At 36.0% G+C, this 19,381-nt stretch overlaps 2 protein-coding genes across 4 annotated transcripts; both read left to right on the top strand.

Annotated features, from left to right (window-relative positions):
- The first annotated feature begins 5,539 nt into the window (after positions 1–5,539).
- Positions 5,540–11,461, top strand: LOC121982477 (protein ACCUMULATION AND REPLICATION OF CHLOROPLASTS 6, chloroplastic-like). Its single transcript, XM_042535566.1, has 7 exons — positions 5,540–5,926; positions 6,055–6,285; positions 6,374–6,598; positions 7,317–7,577; positions 7,675–8,638; positions 9,943–10,067; positions 10,973–11,461. Exons 1-7 carry the CDS (start codon positions 5,618–5,620, stop codon positions 11,261–11,263), a joined length of 2,406 nt encoding a protein of 801 aa, XP_042391500.1. The 5' UTR covers positions 5,540–5,617; the 3' UTR covers positions 11,264–11,461.
- A 472-nt stretch (positions 11,462–11,933) lies between these two features.
- Positions 11,934–19,104, top strand: LOC121982475 (PHAF1 protein At3g51130-like). Of its 3 annotated transcripts, none has more exons than XM_042535563.1 (15): positions 11,934–12,190; positions 13,086–13,168; positions 14,454–14,528; positions 15,098–15,165; positions 15,252–15,357; positions 15,434–15,494; positions 15,586–15,758; positions 16,019–16,081; positions 16,297–16,344; positions 17,084–17,197; positions 17,296–17,395; positions 17,472–17,545; positions 18,569–18,673; positions 18,765–18,813; positions 18,876–19,104. In XM_042535563.1, the coding sequence occupies exons 1-14, from the start codon at positions 12,061–12,063 to the stop codon at positions 18,810–18,812; spliced, it is 1,248 nt and encodes a 415-aa protein (XP_042391497.1). In that variant the 5' UTR covers positions 11,934–12,060; the 3' UTR covers position 18,813; positions 18,876–19,104. The 3 variants fall into 3 exon arrangements, with proteins under 3 accessions (XP_042391497.1, XP_042391499.1, XP_042391498.1); XM_042535565.1 differs by having other exon boundaries at positions 18,856–19,104; XM_042535564.1 differs by having other exon boundaries at positions 18,852–19,104.
- Positions 19,105–19,381: the final 277 nt, after the last annotated feature.

Here is a 19,381-nt window from a genome sequence, read left to right as displayed (position 1 = left end):
TGCCAGTAGAAAACTGAATAAAATATTTTTGAGTTAATTTCACCTCATTACCTTTTTGAAACCATGATAGCTTGTAAGGTTGAGGATGATCTTCAGTTTTTAATCTCAACTTCTCCACCATTATAGTAGCCATAACATTCTCGCAACTTCCCCCATGAATGATGATATTGCATACTTTGCCATAGGAAGTACAATTAGTGTGAACGATATTGTTGCAAAGCCATGATAGATCTTCCACATTAGTATTGAAGCTATGTTGTACCACCAAAGATTCTCCATCATCTTCATAAGTAATGTCTTTTTCTTTATCAGATTCATCGTAGATAGCTATTGCTTCATGAGATTCATCCTCGTCTTCTTCTCAATAAAAGTAATACTCTTGCGATTTGGACAATCTACAATGAAGTGTCTAAAACCTTTGCATTTGAAACATACCTTTTGATTGTTAGGGCCATTTGGTTTAACAAAACATGCATTATTTCCTTGCTTGCAACAACCTTTTGATTTGTCTCTTTTGATGTTATCGTGTTCTTTGAAGTGGAGACACTCTCTCGGTTAGAAACACCACCACTTGAAGATAAATGACCACTAAAACGTCTTGACTCATTTTGTTATTTTTCCACCTTGAGAGCCAACTTACATACATCATTATAAGTCCAATGTGGTTGTAGCTAGACAACATTTCCAATCTCATATCAAAGTCCTCCAAGAAATTGAGCAATAGATTGTTCCTCCGACTCTACCATATCGCATCTCATCTTGAGATTTTTCAAATTCAGCAATGTACTCTTCGACGGAGTTGAGCCAATCAGTAAATTCATTAGGATCATTTCTTCCATCAAAATCTAGGATGTTAACTTTAAAATCAAAAGATTTCTCGTGAACATTGTTCCTTCGATATCTTCAATTTTGAGATGCATTATCATTGGAATCATCATTTATGTTGCCATGAAATAAATTAAAACCCATCCCATAATTTGTAGAATCAACCTCCGAACCATGACCCTCAACGTCATGCTCCAGAGGTTCGCCATGTGCAAGACGTTGCTTGAGTTGTTGCACTTGTCTCCTCAAGTCATCTAACTCGATATCACAAATGTCTCTTTGATGAGCTGTAGGATCATCACCATTTGACCTTTGTCTTCTACAACCAGTCATTGGAAATCAAAGATCTGATTCCAACTTGACACCAAAAAGCGTAGGAGAACTAGGAGGTAACACAAGGCGTACTCAATACTCACCATTCTAGGAAATCCACCAAGAGTTAGAGCGATAACAAGAAGATAAATCTTCTAACAAGCTTAAAAGTTCAAATATATTTTAATCTAAAAAAACAACCTGCGTCCAAACAATACAAATGATAACTTTTAGAGGCGAGACATGGAACAACCCTCTAAGATGAGTCAAAATACATTAACTGCAATTTATATCGTTGGTGCAGTTGGCACCAATGGTTAAACTCAAGTTTTAATGAATGAAAAATGGATTAAAATTAGATGTTATGTTATCTAACCTCTTTATCGAGTGAGCAGGAATTGACGCGTTTAAAGGACCTGACAACAGGTTGAACTCTAGATGTGTGATTCTGGTAGAAAGTCCAGCTAGGCCTGCGGGACCTTCGCAGACCTTGACAGTTGGCTGAAGTCCAAATGTGCAATTCCAACAAGAAGACTTGGTGGGTCTAAAGATAAGTCAAGTGACTACAATTGGTAAGTGAGGTAAGTCACTGGAGGAGAGTGATCAAGTGAGAACGAGTTTCAGTGGGACTATAGGCATAGTCTAACTTAAAGTCATTTCAGATGTCTAATCTGAGACAATGACTAGTTCCTTGTTTTGGAAAGACAAGACCTAGTTAATAATTATTTATTTTTACTGTGCTAAATTTGTTTTGCATGGTATATTATTTTGCTTTGGATTAACTCTTCTTTGCAAAGTTAAGTGCAAAATTAGCCTCAGATAACAATGTTCGAGGTACCTCGAAGGTGCCTCGAATCAGCGTTTGGAGGCGCCCTCGACATGGTGGAAGATGCGCCTCAGAGGTGCATTGGAGGCGCCTGGGAGGTCCATTAGAGGCGCCCTCGTGCGGATGGACATTGCAACCTTTGGAGCAGATAGAGTCCGATTTACGCTAGATAAACTTTGATGTTGGAGGTGCTTTGAATGAGGTTGGAGGTGCCCTTAACACTCCATATAAGCCCTATTCGACCAACATTGAGGACAGTACTCTATACAAGCTTCAACGATCCTTCTGCTACCTCGACTACTCGAAATATGCTGTGTTGGTGCTGCACTATTGTTCTGCTTCATCCAATCGTTGTCGGCAGACCTACACCAGCACCTGAAATCTCAATTTCGATATTCTTGTGTTGGTAACAATTTAGTTTAAGTTATTTTCTTTATTGCTAGGTTAGTGTAAGTTGTTACGCTGTCCTTTACTTCGTTCTTGTGCTTGATTTCCTTTTCCAATGGTTCTGGAAAAGGTTTTTAGTAAATTGTCTATTGATATGATCTGAGTAAGAGTTGACGAAGACTCTGAACCAAGTAACTAATTACGTACTTTTGTTTTCTTAATTTATTTTTGCCTTCTTTTAATTTTGCTGCACACTTGCTTTTACAAAACTGAAAAAGAAAATTTTTAAGTATATGTGATTCACACCCCCCTCTTCTTACGTGCACCAATCCTATGTATATTTCCTAAGGTCTCGTTAAAGTAGATTTATATTTCCTAAGTCTTGAGAATAATAGTGAGTTTAATCAAGAAAAAACATGTAGGGATATTAAAGTCTCATCAACCTTTTCAAATTCCAAGAATATCAAAAATATAGATGGACTCTTTTCAATTCCAGGGCAATATATTTTTACCGAGCAATTTATCCTTCCTTGAGAAATTTTTCTTGAGCAATATATTTTTCCTGAATAATATATCATTCCCGAGCAATTTTTCTCAAACAATATGATTTTTCCTGAATAATAATCCTTCCCGAACAATCTTTTCAACTTGACAGATCTCAATTAAAATGGGCATAACTTTTTGTAAAAATATTATTTTTATCACCAATTTTTTTTTTTTTGCCATTTTTTTTAGAAACTAGACCTCCATAATTTTCTATTTTTTATTGATATATAATTTAATATAATTTATTTCTGATAATTTTCTAGTAACGTTTCTATGTCTATGTCTATGTCTATGAAAAATAATAATAATATTAGCCCTCTTATAAAAACTTTTATTGTAATAAAAATATGATATGCCTTTTTTTTATATAGAAAGAAGATTTATTATTATTATTATTATTTAGATTGTGTTTATACTTTTTGCGCCCTTTTTTATATTTCTTTAATTTCAACTTAAAGAAGAATGCTTGTGCCCTCTAACTGGGAGTCTGAGTCAACTGCCCGCCATTCGTCACAGGAAACTCGTTCTCGACGACGATATCAGATCCCTCCATTAAAAATTGTGGACCAAGATTATTTGTAATTATAATGTAATTTAGTCATAATTAATTATGATCTTTTTAAATTCATCTTTTTTTTTGTTATAATTTGAATCAGGGTCTCTGATCGAATATCATCTAGAGGTCATCCTCACTCGGAGCCTAGTAACCTAGCCGCTTGACTACTATCGACGATGTTCAGATAACCTCGAACCATCCGTCTCGATCTAAATTATCATCTAAGAGACGATAAATTTAAAAAAAATCATAATTAATTACAATTAAATCACTATCACAATCCAATTATAATTATAAATGATATATTTTTTTCCACTTGAATTTGGTCTCCTTTACGACAATGGTTCGATAGAATTTAATATTTAGGATGCCACGTCATTCATTTCATGTTTAAATTTTTAATGGCAACTTATCCACGAGCGCACCCAAGATTTAGGATTAACTAAAAAGCATAATGGGCTGATTTTAAAAAACTAACATCACTGTGTAAAATTCTAAAAAAATTGATATATAATGGAAGTGATTACAGTGCATTATCCATGTCTCATTCTAATATTCTTGAGATAAGTTATGACTTATGTGTATGTGAAAATTATCTTAAAATAATAAAATTTGAAAACCTTCTCTTACTATTGGTAAATGATTTCATCTAATATTTTTGGGCACATATAGAATTCGGGGTATTTTAAAAATATATAGTACTTAAATTGGGTTCAATCATAATTCTTTAAATTCATCTATGAGTTTTGAATGAAACTCATGACCTAGGAGATTTTATTTATGAAAAGTTGAAACATAATAGAAGAGGGTGGTGCAGTGAAAGTATTTATAGTTTTCATATCTGATTTTAACATTTCTATGATACGTTATGTATTTGTGTCAATTGTTTATTTTTAGGTCATGACTTTTGACTTGAGCATTAAAACAAGACATTCTATATATCAAATCAAAGCTCACATGGAGATCTACATTTATAATCAGATAAAATTCGTAATAACCTAGTTTCAAGCCAAAAAAAAAATATTATTTAAAGTTTTTTTTGGATCTATAGTTAACTATAATTCATGAGATATACATTAACTTTCAATTTTTTATGATCACGAATTCATTTTTAACTAGCTATATCCACAAATGTGTTGAAATCCACAAGCATTATCATTGGGTCTAGATAATCTTATGTTTATTAGACATGAAGAAATACAAACATTACAATTGCCAAAAAAAGAAAAAGAAATATTCCTAGTGCAAATATTTTCTAAAATAATTAGCTAGTTGTCGTGTACTCTTACACTGAACAAATAAATATAAATTCATGATTTCCGGTGATGCTTTGGGCTCTATAATGCATATCGATTAATGATACTATTAATTAATTAACAAACATCGATATAATTAGGTCACGCCTACTTAGTCCCACTGTAACTTGACTAAGTCATCATGCCGAATCACCATTATCCAAGTCATGTCTGTGTACCTGCATGAACCTCCCTCCATATCCATGGGGCCGACACTAGGGGGGCCGTTAAGGTAACGAATTTACTTTTTTTTTAATATTTTTTCGTTATCTTCATATATATATATATATATATCTTATTCTCTCATACTTATAAATATTAAGTAGATGTTCTGCTAAAGGAGCTCTCTTGAACTATCTCTATTTTTACTTTCCTCTTTTCATTTTACCATTAGGGTACTATGGTGACTTACGCATTGAAAGAGCCCTCCAATCAACCAATGCGTGTTAGTCTATGCAAGTTTGATTATATCGCCTAAGAAAATTTCATTAGCAATACATTTTTCTTCATTTTCAAATCATTTTGTGGGTTGTGTTGGAGAAAATATTTTATCTCGTGAGAAATAGGAGGGAAAATGAGAATAAGAAAATAGAATGCTCACTGAAAGGGATCGACCTACAATAATTAACCCGATTTGATTAAGCACTCCGAATTTATTTGGTTGGTGAATTACTCTTTGTTAAATATCAATTTGTTTCTTGGAAGTTTCGATGATTATTTGCTATTTTCCTCCCCCAAAAAAAAAGAAAGAAAAGAGAACCAAAATTCAACGATGAAAAATATAAAAAAACAAAAAGTCGCATAATCCAAAGCTCGACGCAGATGCTCGAGACTTGAGGGACAGAGAGAGCACGGCGCTGTTCGTCACTGATGGACGCCCTCAATCACTGCGCCCTCACCGGCCTCCTCCGCCCTGCGATCCCCTTCTACGGAAACCCCTCCTCCTACTTCTACTCCAAGGCTTCGCCTTCTCTCCGTCCCAGCCACTTCTACTCCATCGTCTGCCGCTCCAGCAAGTGGGCCGACCGTCTCCTCGGTGACTTTCATTTCGCCGCCTCCACCGCCACCGACAACTCCTCCCCCTCCTCCCCTGCTGACTCTTCTATTCTCTCGCTACTATCCCCGCCTCCTCTTCCCTCCGCTGATCGCTCCCTCGCCCTCCCCATCGACTTCTACCAGGTACCCGACGGTCGACGCCACCGTCGCCTACTTCTAAATGCTTCTTTCCATTTTTTTTTTTTAAAATTTTTTGGCTTTTCGTTTTCTGACCGCCGATCTCGTATGGCATTCATCTATTTGGGTTTTAGGTCCTTGGTGCTGAAACCCACCTTTTAGCCGATGGCATTCGGCGAGCATTCGAAGCTAGGGTTTCCAAACCACCTCTCTATGGATACAGCCAAGAAGCCCTCATCGGCCGTCGCCAGATCCTCCAGGCTGCTTATGACAACCTTTCCGACCCCAGCTCCCGCGGGGACTACAACCGCGGCCTCGTGCAGGACCCTGATTCCACTATCACAGCCTACATCCCCTGGGATAAGGTGTGTTTCTAATACTTAGGATATGCCGTTTATAGCTAACTATCTATTTCCCGACCGTCTTTGAGCTGAAAGGTGATATTTTGATTAGATTCCCGGGGCTCTATGTGTGCTGCAAGAGGCAGGGCAAGCTGAATTGGTCCTGCGAATAGGAAAGAGTCTTCTCCTTGAGCGTCTTCCAAAAACTTTCAAGCAGGATGTGGTCCTCAGCATGGTATTAGCTTATGTGGAGTTCTCGAGGGATGCTATGGCCCTAAACCCTCCAGACTTTGTTAATTGCTGTGAAGTTCTTGAGAGGGCTCTGAAGCTTCTGCAGGTAGATATTTGAACACTTCTTCTTTCTTATAGAGACATTTCTCTCCGTGTCAATGTCTAATTAGCTGATTCAATTTTCCGTTGAATAATCTCCTAATTGTTTTTATCCAATTGCAAGAGTTTAACGTGAAATCTAGATATTTCAAATTACTTAACTTGCTTCAGGGGTAAAACACCATTTTCCTTGTTATACCACCACATTGATTCCGCCTGACTTACTACTGCATGTGTTACATTGAAGTACGGATGTTTAGTTTTTCTTTTCTTTTTTTTTTTCCACTAGATGATGCTTTCTAAGTTATCCTTTTTAACTGAAGGGTGTCTGATTGTTTTGATGAGACTTATTATGATAATGCTAGTGATGCTTCCTTTTTCTGAAGAAACCTACTGAATTGTAATTGTGAAATGATGATTGAATTTTGTATTTCCTTGGAATATGTAGCAAAAGCTATTTGAAGATACTTACAAGAGAAAGAATGTGTGCATATTATTATTACTATTGCAGTATTCGTTCTATTCTTCCTCATGCTGTATTCCTATTGGGTATATGTTTAACATGAGTTATCTTTCTTGTTCTTACATAGATTATATGTCAACAAATGAGCAAATAAAAATCAGAATCCATAATGTAGTTAACCAGTGCGAAAGTCTAGCACATGGTGTTAGGAAAATACATCTGTTTGTTTGTTCACTGCGATGTAAAACTGTTTTTTCCCTAGGAGGAGGGAGCAAGCAACCTTGCACCTGATCTTCTAGTACAGATTGATGAGACATTAGAAGAGATAACCCCTCGTTGTGTGCTGGAGCTTCTTGCATTGCCCCTTGACTCAGAACACCGAATTAAGCGTGAGGAGGGTCTTCTTGGCGTGCGCAATATACTTTGGGCTGTTGGTAGGGGAGGCGCTACTGCTATTGGAGGAGGATTCACTCGGGAAACCTTCATGAATGAAACCAACATACGTATGACAGCAGCTGAGCAGGTCTGAATAGAGTTCCTTTAAATACTCTTTTTTTCTTTTTCTGAGATTTTAAAATTTTGGTATGATGTATGCTTGCATTGCTCTTTTACAATTGAAGGTAGAATTATTTGCTGCTAGACCAAGCAATCTACCAGCAGAAGATTTTGAGGTGTATGGTTTTGCACTTGCATTGGTTGCACAGGCTTTCGTAGGTAAACATCCCCACTATATCAGAACAGCAGACAAGCTTTTTCAGCAACTTCAACAGACCATGCTTGTTCCTGTGGGTACATTTTCAGAATATGCTGCAATGGCTGATTTTGAAATTCCTTTTGCGCTTGAGAGGGGGCTCTGTTCACTTCTTCTAGGAGATATTGATGAATGCCGCATGTGGTTGGGCATAGATAATGAGAGCTCCCCAAATCGAGACCCAGCAATCTTAGAATTCATTGTGGAAAGCTCTGATGCAGACAAAGATAGTGATCTTCTCCCTGGGATTTGCAAACTGTTGGAGACTTGGCTTAGAGAGGTGGTTTTCCCCAGATCTAGAGATACTCAAGATGTTAAGTTCAGATTAGGGGATTATTATGATGATCCTATGGTTCTTAAGTATCTTGAACGGATTGATGGGGGTAATGGTTCACCTTTAGCTGCAGCTGCTGCCATTGTGAAAATTGGGGCTGAGGAGGCTACAGCTGCATTTGGTAGTGTGAAGCTGAGTGTTCTTCAGGCTTTGCGTAAAGTGTTTCCACTTACTCACAACGAAGAAAGTTTGAGGTCAGAGCAATATAGGGATGGAATTGATATGTTACCTGAGATACGTACTGAGGAGACTGTACCGATAGAGGATCAGGATAAGTTAAGTCTTCAAGCAGAGGTTTCCGGTAAGGTTGATCCTCAAGATTCAAATCAGCAAGACTTCACGAGCGAAATAAAAAGTTCTGTTGTGAAGATCATGTCTGCTGGTATGGTGATTGGATTACTGACTATGGTTGGGATCAAGTGTTTACCTGGAAGAAATGGTTCTCGTATTACCAGGAAGGAATCAGGTTCAGCAATGGCTTCCAATTTCGTTGATATTGGTAAAAATCCTGACTCATATATCAATATACTGAGCAATAGAGCCATAGTAAATAAGAAGAAACGTCAACTTTTTACAAGCAGGAGTTAGCTACTGATGTCTGTGCCTCAAAGGAATCATAAAATCTCTAGGATAGTAACTGATTTTGTAACAACTTTAGACAATGCTAAGGCCCAATGTGGTTAGGATATTGTATCAGTTTCATTAGACCTGACCATCTTTAACCTAAGTTAAAGAGTACTTTTGTTATCAATTTTACTCATTTGAAATCAAATGCCATATCTTTTGTGATAATGTCATTTCACTTGGCCTTGATGATATTTTTTTGTTATTTGGGATTCATAGCTGAACAAAAACCAGTCTTCCTTTGGAAGTATGGAATCACAGGGTAGATATGATTAAACATGAAAAGAGTTCTTTCAGTAACGATAAAATACAACAGTAGAATAACAATGATTTTTCCAAAATTTACATCATTGATTAAGCTATGGAACTTGACTGATATAAATTACTAAGCACCAACATGGCTTCATGGTCAAGCTCTCTTGGTAAGTGACCTCTATCTAGATGCTTACCAACTATTCATACAACAATCTTACCTGAAACCAAAAGACCAATACAACACGTGTCTTTTGGTGGTCTTCAGGTTTGAGACTTCCGCTCAGATGGCAGTATGGCACTTTCACTGAGATGGAGCTCCACGTTGCTTTATGCCCGTTTCATAAACATTTTGATCAAGTATTTTTTTTTTTTTCTTTTTACATTAGTTGCTGACCTACAACATAAGTCAGAATGCAAATCCAAGACAGTTATCAGTCTGAACCATCAAACATAAACTTGTTGCCAAATATCAAAACCATGCGATTATACCTAATCCCTACGGAGGAACTTACACTTTCAAGTATAAACTAATTACTAATTAGACCTGGTCAGTTCTGGTTACTTGGATTCAACTTCATACAACTTAACCAAGTTCTGATTGCTTGACCTTGTTTGACAAACAGGATGTTTTGGGAACCTTGTCTCTAGTTGGCATGGTCAAGAAATTGATCTAGACATCCATATTTGTTAACCTAAGAGTACTTGAATCGGTTCCAAACCGTTATTTATATGCAATTAAACTTAGGAGCCATTTCAGTTCATACTGTAGGTGCTAAGCCCTGCAATCAATCTTTATCCATGTTGCTTCTTTCGTGTTTGCAATTGCTTTAAGTTATCTCATTGTATTTTCATGATGTTGTGCACCAATACTTTTATTATGTTAAAGAAGATCATTTATATTTTTCTATATAAAAATTACTGCAGATGAAAATTCAATTGAAGAAGTACCTAAGATGGATGCACGGTTAGCAGAAAGTATAGTTCATAAATGGCAGAATGTCAAATCTAGGGCACTTGGATCAGATCATTCTATTGAAGAGCTGCCAGAGGTGTGATGTTTCTTCTTTTGTGAATGACTCTTGGCAACTATGTTATACGATTTCTCTATTTATTGAAGACATGACGAACATCAAAAATCTATTAACTGATTACCTACTTACTACCCAATAACCCTCTTTCTCACCATTCTAGTTTCTACGGCATTTTAAACTGTGAATGACAATGAAATTTTAATTCAGGGGCAGAAATCTTTAGGATAGTTTTGACCTATGAACATGGTTTTCAGCAAGGGTGAAAAATATACAACTACTGTAGTGATAGTCCATCCATGTGAAACCACAATATATGAAGCTGCTCATTCATGTGCAGGGATGAGACTGTATATAATCTAAATGCATATATCCCATAGATATGTATATCAAAGATTGCTTGTGTAAACAAGTATAATTTCTTGTCATTTTCTTCTTTTTTCCTGCTGCTATGACTGAATTTATAGATTACCATTATAATTTTTTTTTTTTTATTTCCAGCCATATTGAATAGCTCGTATAGCGTATCAGCTGAATCCATTCCACAAGCTTCTTGCTTGTACATCGACTTCCTAAACATTCATACCTATTCACTTCTTTACCTTGACCAACCATATGCTGAAGCTGCTCTTTGAAAGTCTTTGGTACACTAAGAATTATAATGTAAATTCTAAAAATTAAATTATACGAACAGCCACGAGCTATATTAGTTTGCCAAGATTTCCACAAAACATAGATGGATTCTTAGTTCCAAGGCCTTTATTTACAAACAGAAGCTTTGATAAATAATTGTCATCTGGACATCGATATTACTGCATATTTGTGTTACCACTTGCAGATACTAACTTGGTAGCTCATACTTGTAGATGCTTGTATAATAGTATTTCCCTCTGAAACATGACAATAACTTTTAAAATTCTGGACAGATTCTGGATGGCCGAATGCTGAAGATATGGACCGATCGAGCTGTTGAGATCGAGCAGCATGGCTGGTTCTGGGAGTACAGTCTACTAGGTGTGACGATCGATAGTATCACTGTGTCCTTAAATGGCCGTCGGTCGACAGTGGAGGCTACAATCGAGGAATCTGCTAAGTTGACCGACGATGCTCACCCCGAGCATAACGATTCCTGCAGTACCACCTACACCACCAGGTACGAGATGGCGTATACCAAGTCAGGTTGGAAGATAACCGAAGGAGCTGTTCTTAAATCATAGATAGATCCGTGCTGGGTTCTTGGTGACTAATGTAAATAACGTCGGATTTCCTTTCTGGTCAGGTTTTGTTTCTTTGAGCTTGAGCAATTCCATTCTCATGTATTGCGTTTCTTTCAACCAGTGTAAGATTTTGACGAACATATGCTGTGCAATGTTCCTGAAGAACTGCCATTTGACGAGCATCTGTTCTCGCTCTTCCATCCTTTTGTTTTGATCGAAGCTAATTGAAAGCAATTTGGAGCAGCTTTAGTTAAATGACGCACTAAGATAAGATATGGATGGATATTTTGGGAATTAAATTATGGATGTGTTTTTGATAAATTTTGAAAAAGAACGGGCCTCATGAGAATTGTGACAAAGAAACAAGTAAATATCACTGATTTTATTTTTAAAAATATTTTAATTTTTGTTTCGCTCATTCGCTTGAATTATTCTTTTATATATAAAAGACTTAATCTTCGTCTAAAAATCAAAAAATAAAGAACAGAGGGTTGTTTTTGTAAATAAACACAAATAAAAAAAAAAGATCTAAAAACAATTCCAGTCCTCGTTATGTTTTTTAAATGATATTTATTGATAACGAATGATCCCTGTAGGAAGGAATGGCAGTTTAGAAATTTTATAAACTTTTGAGAGGGGAGTGAAAATGTCCTCGGAAATATATGCGCACACGAAATGTTGCTTCGCTGTGGTGCCGAGGCTTCTGCTTGGGTAGTTTCGTGGCGCAACGAACGGAAGGAGATTGACCGGATCGAGAAGGGAAGGAGGCGAAAGAGGCGAGGGCACGGCCTGTCGTGATGCAGCATCTGCAGCACCAACCGAGATCGGGAGCGTCGGCGGCTCCTAGGCGGAGGTGCGAGGGCACGGCCATGGGCGCCATCACCCTTGACCTTCGCCCGGGCCTTGGCATCGGGCCCTTTACCCTTGGTGATCATTTTTTTTTTCTTTATTTCTTCGATATGTAGGGTTTTCATCCCTTGATTTCTCAACGATGGATCAAGTCGTCGTCTTAGGGCATCTCAATTGTTTTGGGCGATTGAATTTTCTTTTTTGTTTAACTTTTAGTAAATTTACTTTTTTTTTTGTTGCTTTCCCCCCTCTCTGTGTTGACAGCATGCTTTTGTCGCTTTGATAGCTTCGGTACCAAATGTAGCACTGTTGCTCAATTTATTTCCTATCAAATTACCCCCTTTTTATGATGGCGGTCGGACTTTGCGTTTGATTGAATTAGGAAAGAATAGCATCTGGCATGTGATTTTATTGGCTTGTTGAGTATAATTAATTTTATGCTCAGTTAAACTTTAAGATCATATACATTGACGCAATCAGGATTTCTACACTGGACTGCCCTTTTCATACGATCAATGCCCTGGCAGAAAGATGTGAAATAAAGAGTAAGTTTGCTGATGTATTTGCATTGATCGAGTAGAAAATTCTTGCTAGGGACTGGAACCCTTTGGTTCGTCATTCCTCAACAACCAGTTTTAACAGGATAACACTTGTAAAGTTTGACAGAGGAATGCATTACTCATCAGCCCATCACTTTTTGCTCACACTACACAAGATTGATTGGCCTATCAATTTTCATGTTAAACAGTTGATGATCTTGTTAACCATTTTAACTCAATTTCTTGTTAAAATACTTGTTTTTAGTCCATTGGCCGTAGATGCCTATTTGCTCAATAGAAATATCATGTGTTCTTAAGACCTTTTTGAGATGGAAAACATATTGTTAACTTGACTTGATGCAGACACATTCATTTTTTTTTTCTATATTTTCTGTTTCTTTATACTTTGTGTGATGTGGTGCAATCTTATCTAGGCATGCCTTTGCATGAAGCAATTGCCCAGTTGGAACTTCAACGTAATATTTATGATGACATCTATGCGAAGTATTGTGATGAGGTTAGTATGCATTTGTATCTTCTATTATGTTAATCTGATCTCGACTCATTTGTTAACAGTTCATTTCCTTAACTGTTCAAAGCTGTGGAATGAACTGTGCCATAAAAAATAAAGGTAAAGTTAAAATTAAATAATCTCCTTCTTGTAGGTGTTTGTGCAATGATGGATTTAGATAGATACCTATGCTTGCTGGGCGTGGGCATCTAAACCAGCTAATAAACCAAACAAACCCAAATCAAACAATTCAGTTTGTCTTTATCCTTTAGTTTTGGTTTGTAAACTTGATAAAATTATTGGTTTGGTTTCACCTAGACAAACTATTACCTAGTTGTTAAGGATTTTTAATAGATATATGTTGTATGTATGGCCAAGTTAGTGTGTTCTCTTATTGTAATTGGCTTATGTGTTCACTATTCAGCATAAAATTTAAAAAATACAATAATTTTTATTTTTATTGTTCTTTTCAGATGTAAACATGATAAAGGGAAAATAGAGATTTTCCTTGACTTATTGTTCTTTTCATAGAAAATGGAATTTCTTGATAAAAGGAAAAAAAAATAGAGATTTTCACTTTTATAATTGCCAATGGAGTGACAAGAAGAAGAAAATACCAAGAAAACCCTAATACTAGAAAAGGTAAATAAACAAGATCAGAGATAAGATCGATCATTTGTATTTCAGCAGGGTGCCTACGGCACAAATATTCTCAAATGTTTTGCAGTAAAGCAAGCATTCCATCAATGGGAAGACCAAATTTAGCCAAAAACTCATAAGCCATACACCATTGCTCTCATCATTCAAAATGCTTTCTCTCAAACCCTTGAAGAGCAAAACTACAATCAAACAATAACTTTCATGGATGAGGCTTTCAAATTATGTGAGATTTCAGAGATTATCTAGATTTGATGAGTTCTCCCACAATTTTCTCAACATCAAGTCAGCTCTAACACCCAACTTGTCTTAACTACTGTAACAATTGGAATCTTTAGGAAAACTAATAATTTAGCTGCTATGGAGAAAGCTGATCAGATGTCGCCGAGAATCTGTTTTTTGGATATTCATTGTTTTCTGTAGTTACTACTTAAGCTATAGTGACAGAAAGTTTATGCAGAAGAAACTTGTCATCTGATGAGACATATTTGCTAAGTGCAATGTTTTAAATCATGGATGGTTAGCTCAGAAAGTTTATTTGTTTAACTTAGCTTTGGCATAGCATATGGCAGATTTTAACTCAATAAAACTACTTTGGATCTTACTGTTTGTGCATGTCTCTATATGGCTACAGGAACCCCTGAACATGGACATTGTCATTAGCTTTCCTGATCATGGTTTTCATATTCGTTTTGATCCTTGGTCACAGGTGTGGTTTTTTATTGGATGCTTAACCTTCTTTTATGCCCTTTGTTTCTAAAGTCTATATGCATTGTCTTCTCAATCCTCTAGCATCTCATGTTCTAAAGGTAATATATTCCTCAACCTGACTCATTCAGGTTGCAATACCTTTTTTGAGCAGATGATGCCAGATGATCAGCTGTTATTGCCTATAAAGTAGGGTTGAAATTGCTTCTCTCCTGTTACTTCAAATCAATCTAATATAATATAATAGTTAAATAATTTATTGTAATTAAAAAAATAATTTAACTTTCTGCAGGGTCAATTAAAATGAAATAAAAAATTCCAGATATCTAAAAAACTATTTTTTTTTGGATATAGTGGTGGAGTCATTATCTTCATATGCATGTCTTTTCACTTCTAGGGATTGGTAATTCATGCTTTTGGTTTGGGTTTTTTGGATGTTCAATGTTGTCAGCCTTACTAAAAAATGCCTAATTCTATTTTTAGTTTGGTGTTTATTTAACTATCCATTTCCATTTCTTTATCTATCACCTTTTGAATTCTTGCTGCAATTTTATTCTAATTATCTTGCAGAGGCTACGTCTTATTGAAGTGTATGATGTCAAACGGTTGCAAATGCGATATGCGATGTCTCTGATTGGGTCTGTTGTATTCTCACTATTGGTTAATAACTCTTTTGTGAATATGTTACTGATTTTTATTTTTTTATTTTTTCTTTTTGTCTTAGTGGCCCTTCTACACTTGCTACTTTTGTAGCAGTATATACACTTTTTGGACCTACATTTCCTGGAACTTATGACAAAGATAGAGGGACATACACCTTATTTTACCCAGTATGTCTAATGTCCTCGGTTTCATTTTTTATGCGTTTATTTGAAGTGTTTGCTTATATGAATGATTTGTTGTTAGGGATTGTCCTTTGCTTTTCCTATCCCTAGCCAATATGCATATTGCTGCCAGAATGCAGAAGGTATTAATCAATTAATTGTTTTTTTATGTTTGTCACGTTCCTCAAGTCAGTACTTTGTATTGATTCCCTTAGTTCTTTTTTATTGTTTCAGTTTCAACTGAGTTGCCTCTTGAATTTCCTGATGGAACAACTCCAGTAGCATGCCGGGTTTGCATATATGATGGTTCTTCAGATAGTAAGGTTGGTGTAGGATCACTTTTAGACCAAGCTATAGTCCCTCCATTGCCTGCTGGCAGTCTATACATGGAAGAAGTGCACGCTAAGGTTAGTATGCGGTCTTAGTTGGACCCTCTCCAATTTGATATTGCTTCTAAGTGATGCTTCTAGAACATCAATAACATGTTATTACTTAAGTTTCTTGTTTTGGCTTTATTTGTGCAATTCTAAAACATTCCACCACCACTAGTGACATTCATTTCTTTGTTGAATATGTGGATTGAAAAGATGTTGAAATTCTAAATATTGATCCATTTTTGTAAATTCCCCATAAATGAGCTTCCTTTTTTCTTGTTCCTTGTCTGCAGCTTGGAGAGGAATTATGGTTCACTGTTGGAGGTCAGCATATTCCTTTTGGTGCATCACCACAGGTAAGTTTATTTTTCCTTTCTCTGATAGTTGTGGTATGCTTCCTTAAATTATCTCCCATCATCTCTAGTGGAAATATTGCTGCTATATTACACTCAGCCACTTCTTTCTGACATGCCCCCTACACATCTCTATTTTCCTCAATAAATTGCAAAGTTTTATCGCAGTTTCACTCAAATGTGTTTCCATGACTTACAAATTCTTATGATTTTTGTAGGATATCTGGACTGAGCTTGGACCTCCTTGTGGAATCTATCAGAAGCAGGTGAATGATTCTACAGTTCGGATATCCTTTTCTTGAGCTTTACTATTCTGAACCCTTGAGTACTACTACCTTATAGGAACTAGTGTTTGGAAAAATTTTACACGCCCAATTAACAGTTGTTTTTTTCTTTTAGTTGAGTAGGAAGAGGGACAAAACTCTAATCCTCAGTTGGAGTTTCATATTGCATAAATAAGAAAAGATCTATAGGTTGTTGTTCTTTGCATATCATGGATGTTCTTCAGATTTTTCTTTATGAAGTAAATTATTTCTACCTGTGCCAAACTATAGAACTAGTTTGGATTGGAGCTGACAACCTACTGGAAGAAAGTTGCCAGTTTAGATTTTCATTACATTTTAGGTAGCTTGCATTGCATTTTAGGTTGCTTGCATTGCATAGTTCCCTGGAAGTCATTTGAAGATCTTTTTTCCCCCTGTAGATGGCCTAAGTGAAACTATGCCTAGCACATCCCTTTTACGCATGATACTAGAGTTATAAGTCCTTGTAAATAGATAGCATCCGCTAAGATATGATTATTCTCACGCTTAGTGAATGGTTGGATATTTAAATGTGCCTAAAGTGATACCCAGGCTCCTGTACAAGTATATTGCAATAGCCTAGTGAAATTGTATTTCTGAAAATTCAATAGATGAAACTTTCTGTGGTGAGTTTAGAAGCTTGAAACTTACTGTGATGATACTGACTTTATCAAAACTACTATTATTTTCCTTTCGCATTTAGGTCGATCAGATGGTGATTCACTCAGCTTCTGATCCTCGGCCAAGGACCACTCTTTGCGGTGATTACTTCTACAATTACTTCTCTCGTGGTCTGGACATATTATTTGATGGACAGGTCCTTTTTTCTAGAAAATCTCTTGGGTTTCTTTCCAAGCAAAGGCATCTTAACACTATCTTAGTATAGAATATTAATACATATATGTCAATATGCAGACTCACAGAATCAAGAAGTTTGTTTTGCATACAAATTTCCCTGGGCATTCCGACTTTGATTCTTATATGAAATGCAACTTTGTTATCTATGATTCTGATGGTAAGTATTGATTACTTTGTATATCAAAATGACATCGGATTAGTTTTATATAACTTATGAAATTTCACATTTGTAGTTGAAGGTACAATTCAAATTGGAAAGATGACTAAAAACTGTATTACATCTAGTACAAAGTGGGAACAAATAAAGGTAGAGTGAATCCTGAGCTTTTACAGTATCTGCTTTCTGAAATAACTGAGTTTACCAGTATGTTTTGTTCTCTATGAATTCAATGCTGTGTAAGGGTTATTTAACATGCAATCTCTGTTTTTCCCCCATTTTTTTCTAAACTGTTGTGGGGAAGTTGAAGGGGAGCCTTGGCGCAATGGTAAAGTTGTTGCCATGTGACCAAAAGGTCACGGGTTCGAATCCTGGAAACAGTCTCTTACAAAAAGCAGGGTAATGCTGCGTACAATGGATCCTTCCCTGGATCCTGTATGGCGGGGAGCTTCGTGCATCGGGCTGTCTTTTTTTTTTTTTTTTTTTTTTTTTTTTTTTGTGGGGAAGTTATTTGCATGTGCAAACTCTCTAATGCTTCTAATTAATCATGATTCTGTTGCATTGAAAAATTAGTTAACAGTCCAAATATTTATGTAAAATGTGAATCCGTTTGTTATACTGAAATCTCTTGGAAGGATCAATTCGGGCTTGTGTTTGAAACAGGATGTAGTTTGGTTAATAACTACAAAAAAATCTCAACACAGTTTGATTTTGCAATCTTCATTTTTGCAAATATAAGTTCTAATTCCCAGCAAGGGCAAGGCAATAGTGGCACCAATAGGAGCATTTGAGGTTAATTGTCAAAAGTCCAATTGTGATTGTTAGGCCACTGTGCTTCTCGGATTTATCCAGTGGCCGCCTAGCCGGTGGAAAACTTCCGTAGGGCCGGGCCGATATTCTAATTCCTTTGGACATTGATATAGTAAGCAAATGAGATTTAGCTTACAGAACTAATATATCTTCATAGTTTTCAGAAAGTGACCATTACGATCCTCAAATTTTCATGGATATAAAGAGATTTTGAGCTTGATCCTCACATGTTATTATGGTCACAGTTGAGAAAACCACTCTGTAAACAAATAATCATAAATTCTTTCTTTCTATCTCCATCAATTGAAGTAGGATCTTGATGTTAAGAACTAGGAAACTACAATTGAATGTTTTGTTATGTAGGAGATTCTCGGAGATAGTGGCCCGGCCGCAATCCAGACTCAGGGTTCAATGAACAGCCCATTTGGATCAACTTTTGTCTATGGATACCCAAATGTTGCTTTTGAGGTAAGTGTTTGCAGTCGTCAAATTTTACCTCTTTTACATCAATTACACAAACTTTCTTTTAGTTTAAAACTCAGCTTTCTCTTGTCATCAGATCATGAAGAACGGGCATATAGCTACTGTTACTCTCTTCAGATCTTAAGGTATATAACCAATGATGTTAACTTATTTGTTTTGGTAGTAAGATCTTGTGATTGTTTTACAGGGTGTGGGACGTTTGCAAATGCTCATAAGTTATGATTTGTAGATTGTTGTAAATAAGATTCAATTATTTTGGTGGAAGAATGGGAATGAACAAAGAAGTGGAAGGGGTCCTAGTTTGGTTAGGATAATGCATTCCATGGGGCTCTCACATGTTCATGTTCATGTTCAATTAAAAATCTAACATTTATCAAGTTCTACTGAAATAAAGTTTAAGTTATCTGATAGGAGAATCCATTCTGTTCTTTGTTGGTAAAATATTTTGGGCAATTTATGAAAATTCCTTGTCAAGTGCATTCCTTTTTTTTTAAAAAAAAAAGTTAAAAGGGTGTTCTACCATATAATTTCTATCAAATATTTTTTTATATTCCAATGCTAGTGTAATAGGTACAGTGTAGTTGCTAATCATATAATTTGTATCAAACATATATATTTTATTTATTTATTTATAGTTGTTACGGAGTAGTTGATACAACGTAGAGTTGTTATTTTGTTATAATATGAAACATT

This window comes from Zingiber officinale, chromosome 5A, assembly GCF_018446385.1.
Source record: "Zingiber officinale cultivar Zhangliang chromosome 5A, Zo_v1.1, whole genome shotgun sequence".
Taxonomy (NCBI): domain Eukaryota; kingdom Viridiplantae; phylum Streptophyta; class Magnoliopsida; order Zingiberales; family Zingiberaceae; genus Zingiber; species Zingiber officinale.
This window is presented reverse-complemented; position numbering and strand designations above follow the sequence as displayed.

Excerpts from the sequence above, each read along its gene's own strand:
- LOC121982477 (XM_042535566.1), top strand. The coding sequence starts at position 5,618 with ATGGACGCCCTCAATCACTGCGCCCTCACCGGCCTCCTCCGCCCTGCG. Across the intron at positions 6,599-7,316 it reads GGGCTCTGAAGCTTCTGCAG|GAGGAGGGAGCAAGCAACCT; the intron begins GTAGATATTTGA and ends TTTTTTCCCTAG. Across the intron at positions 10,068-10,972 it reads CTATTGAAGAGCTGCCAGAG|ATTCTGGATGGCCGAATGCT; the intron begins GTGTGATGTTTC and ends AATTCTGGACAG.
- LOC121982475 (XM_042535563.1), top strand. The coding sequence starts at position 12,061 with ATGCAGCATCTGCAGCACCAACCGAGATCGGGAGCGTCGGCGGCTCCT. Across the intron at positions 15,495-15,585 it reads TTGCTGCCAGAATGCAGAAG|TTTCAACTGAGTTGCCTCTT; the intron begins GTATTAATCAAT and ends TTATTGTTTCAG. Across the intron at positions 17,198-17,295 it reads ACATATTATTTGATGGACAG|ACTCACAGAATCAAGAAGTT; the intron begins GTCCTTTTTTCT and ends GTCAATATGCAG.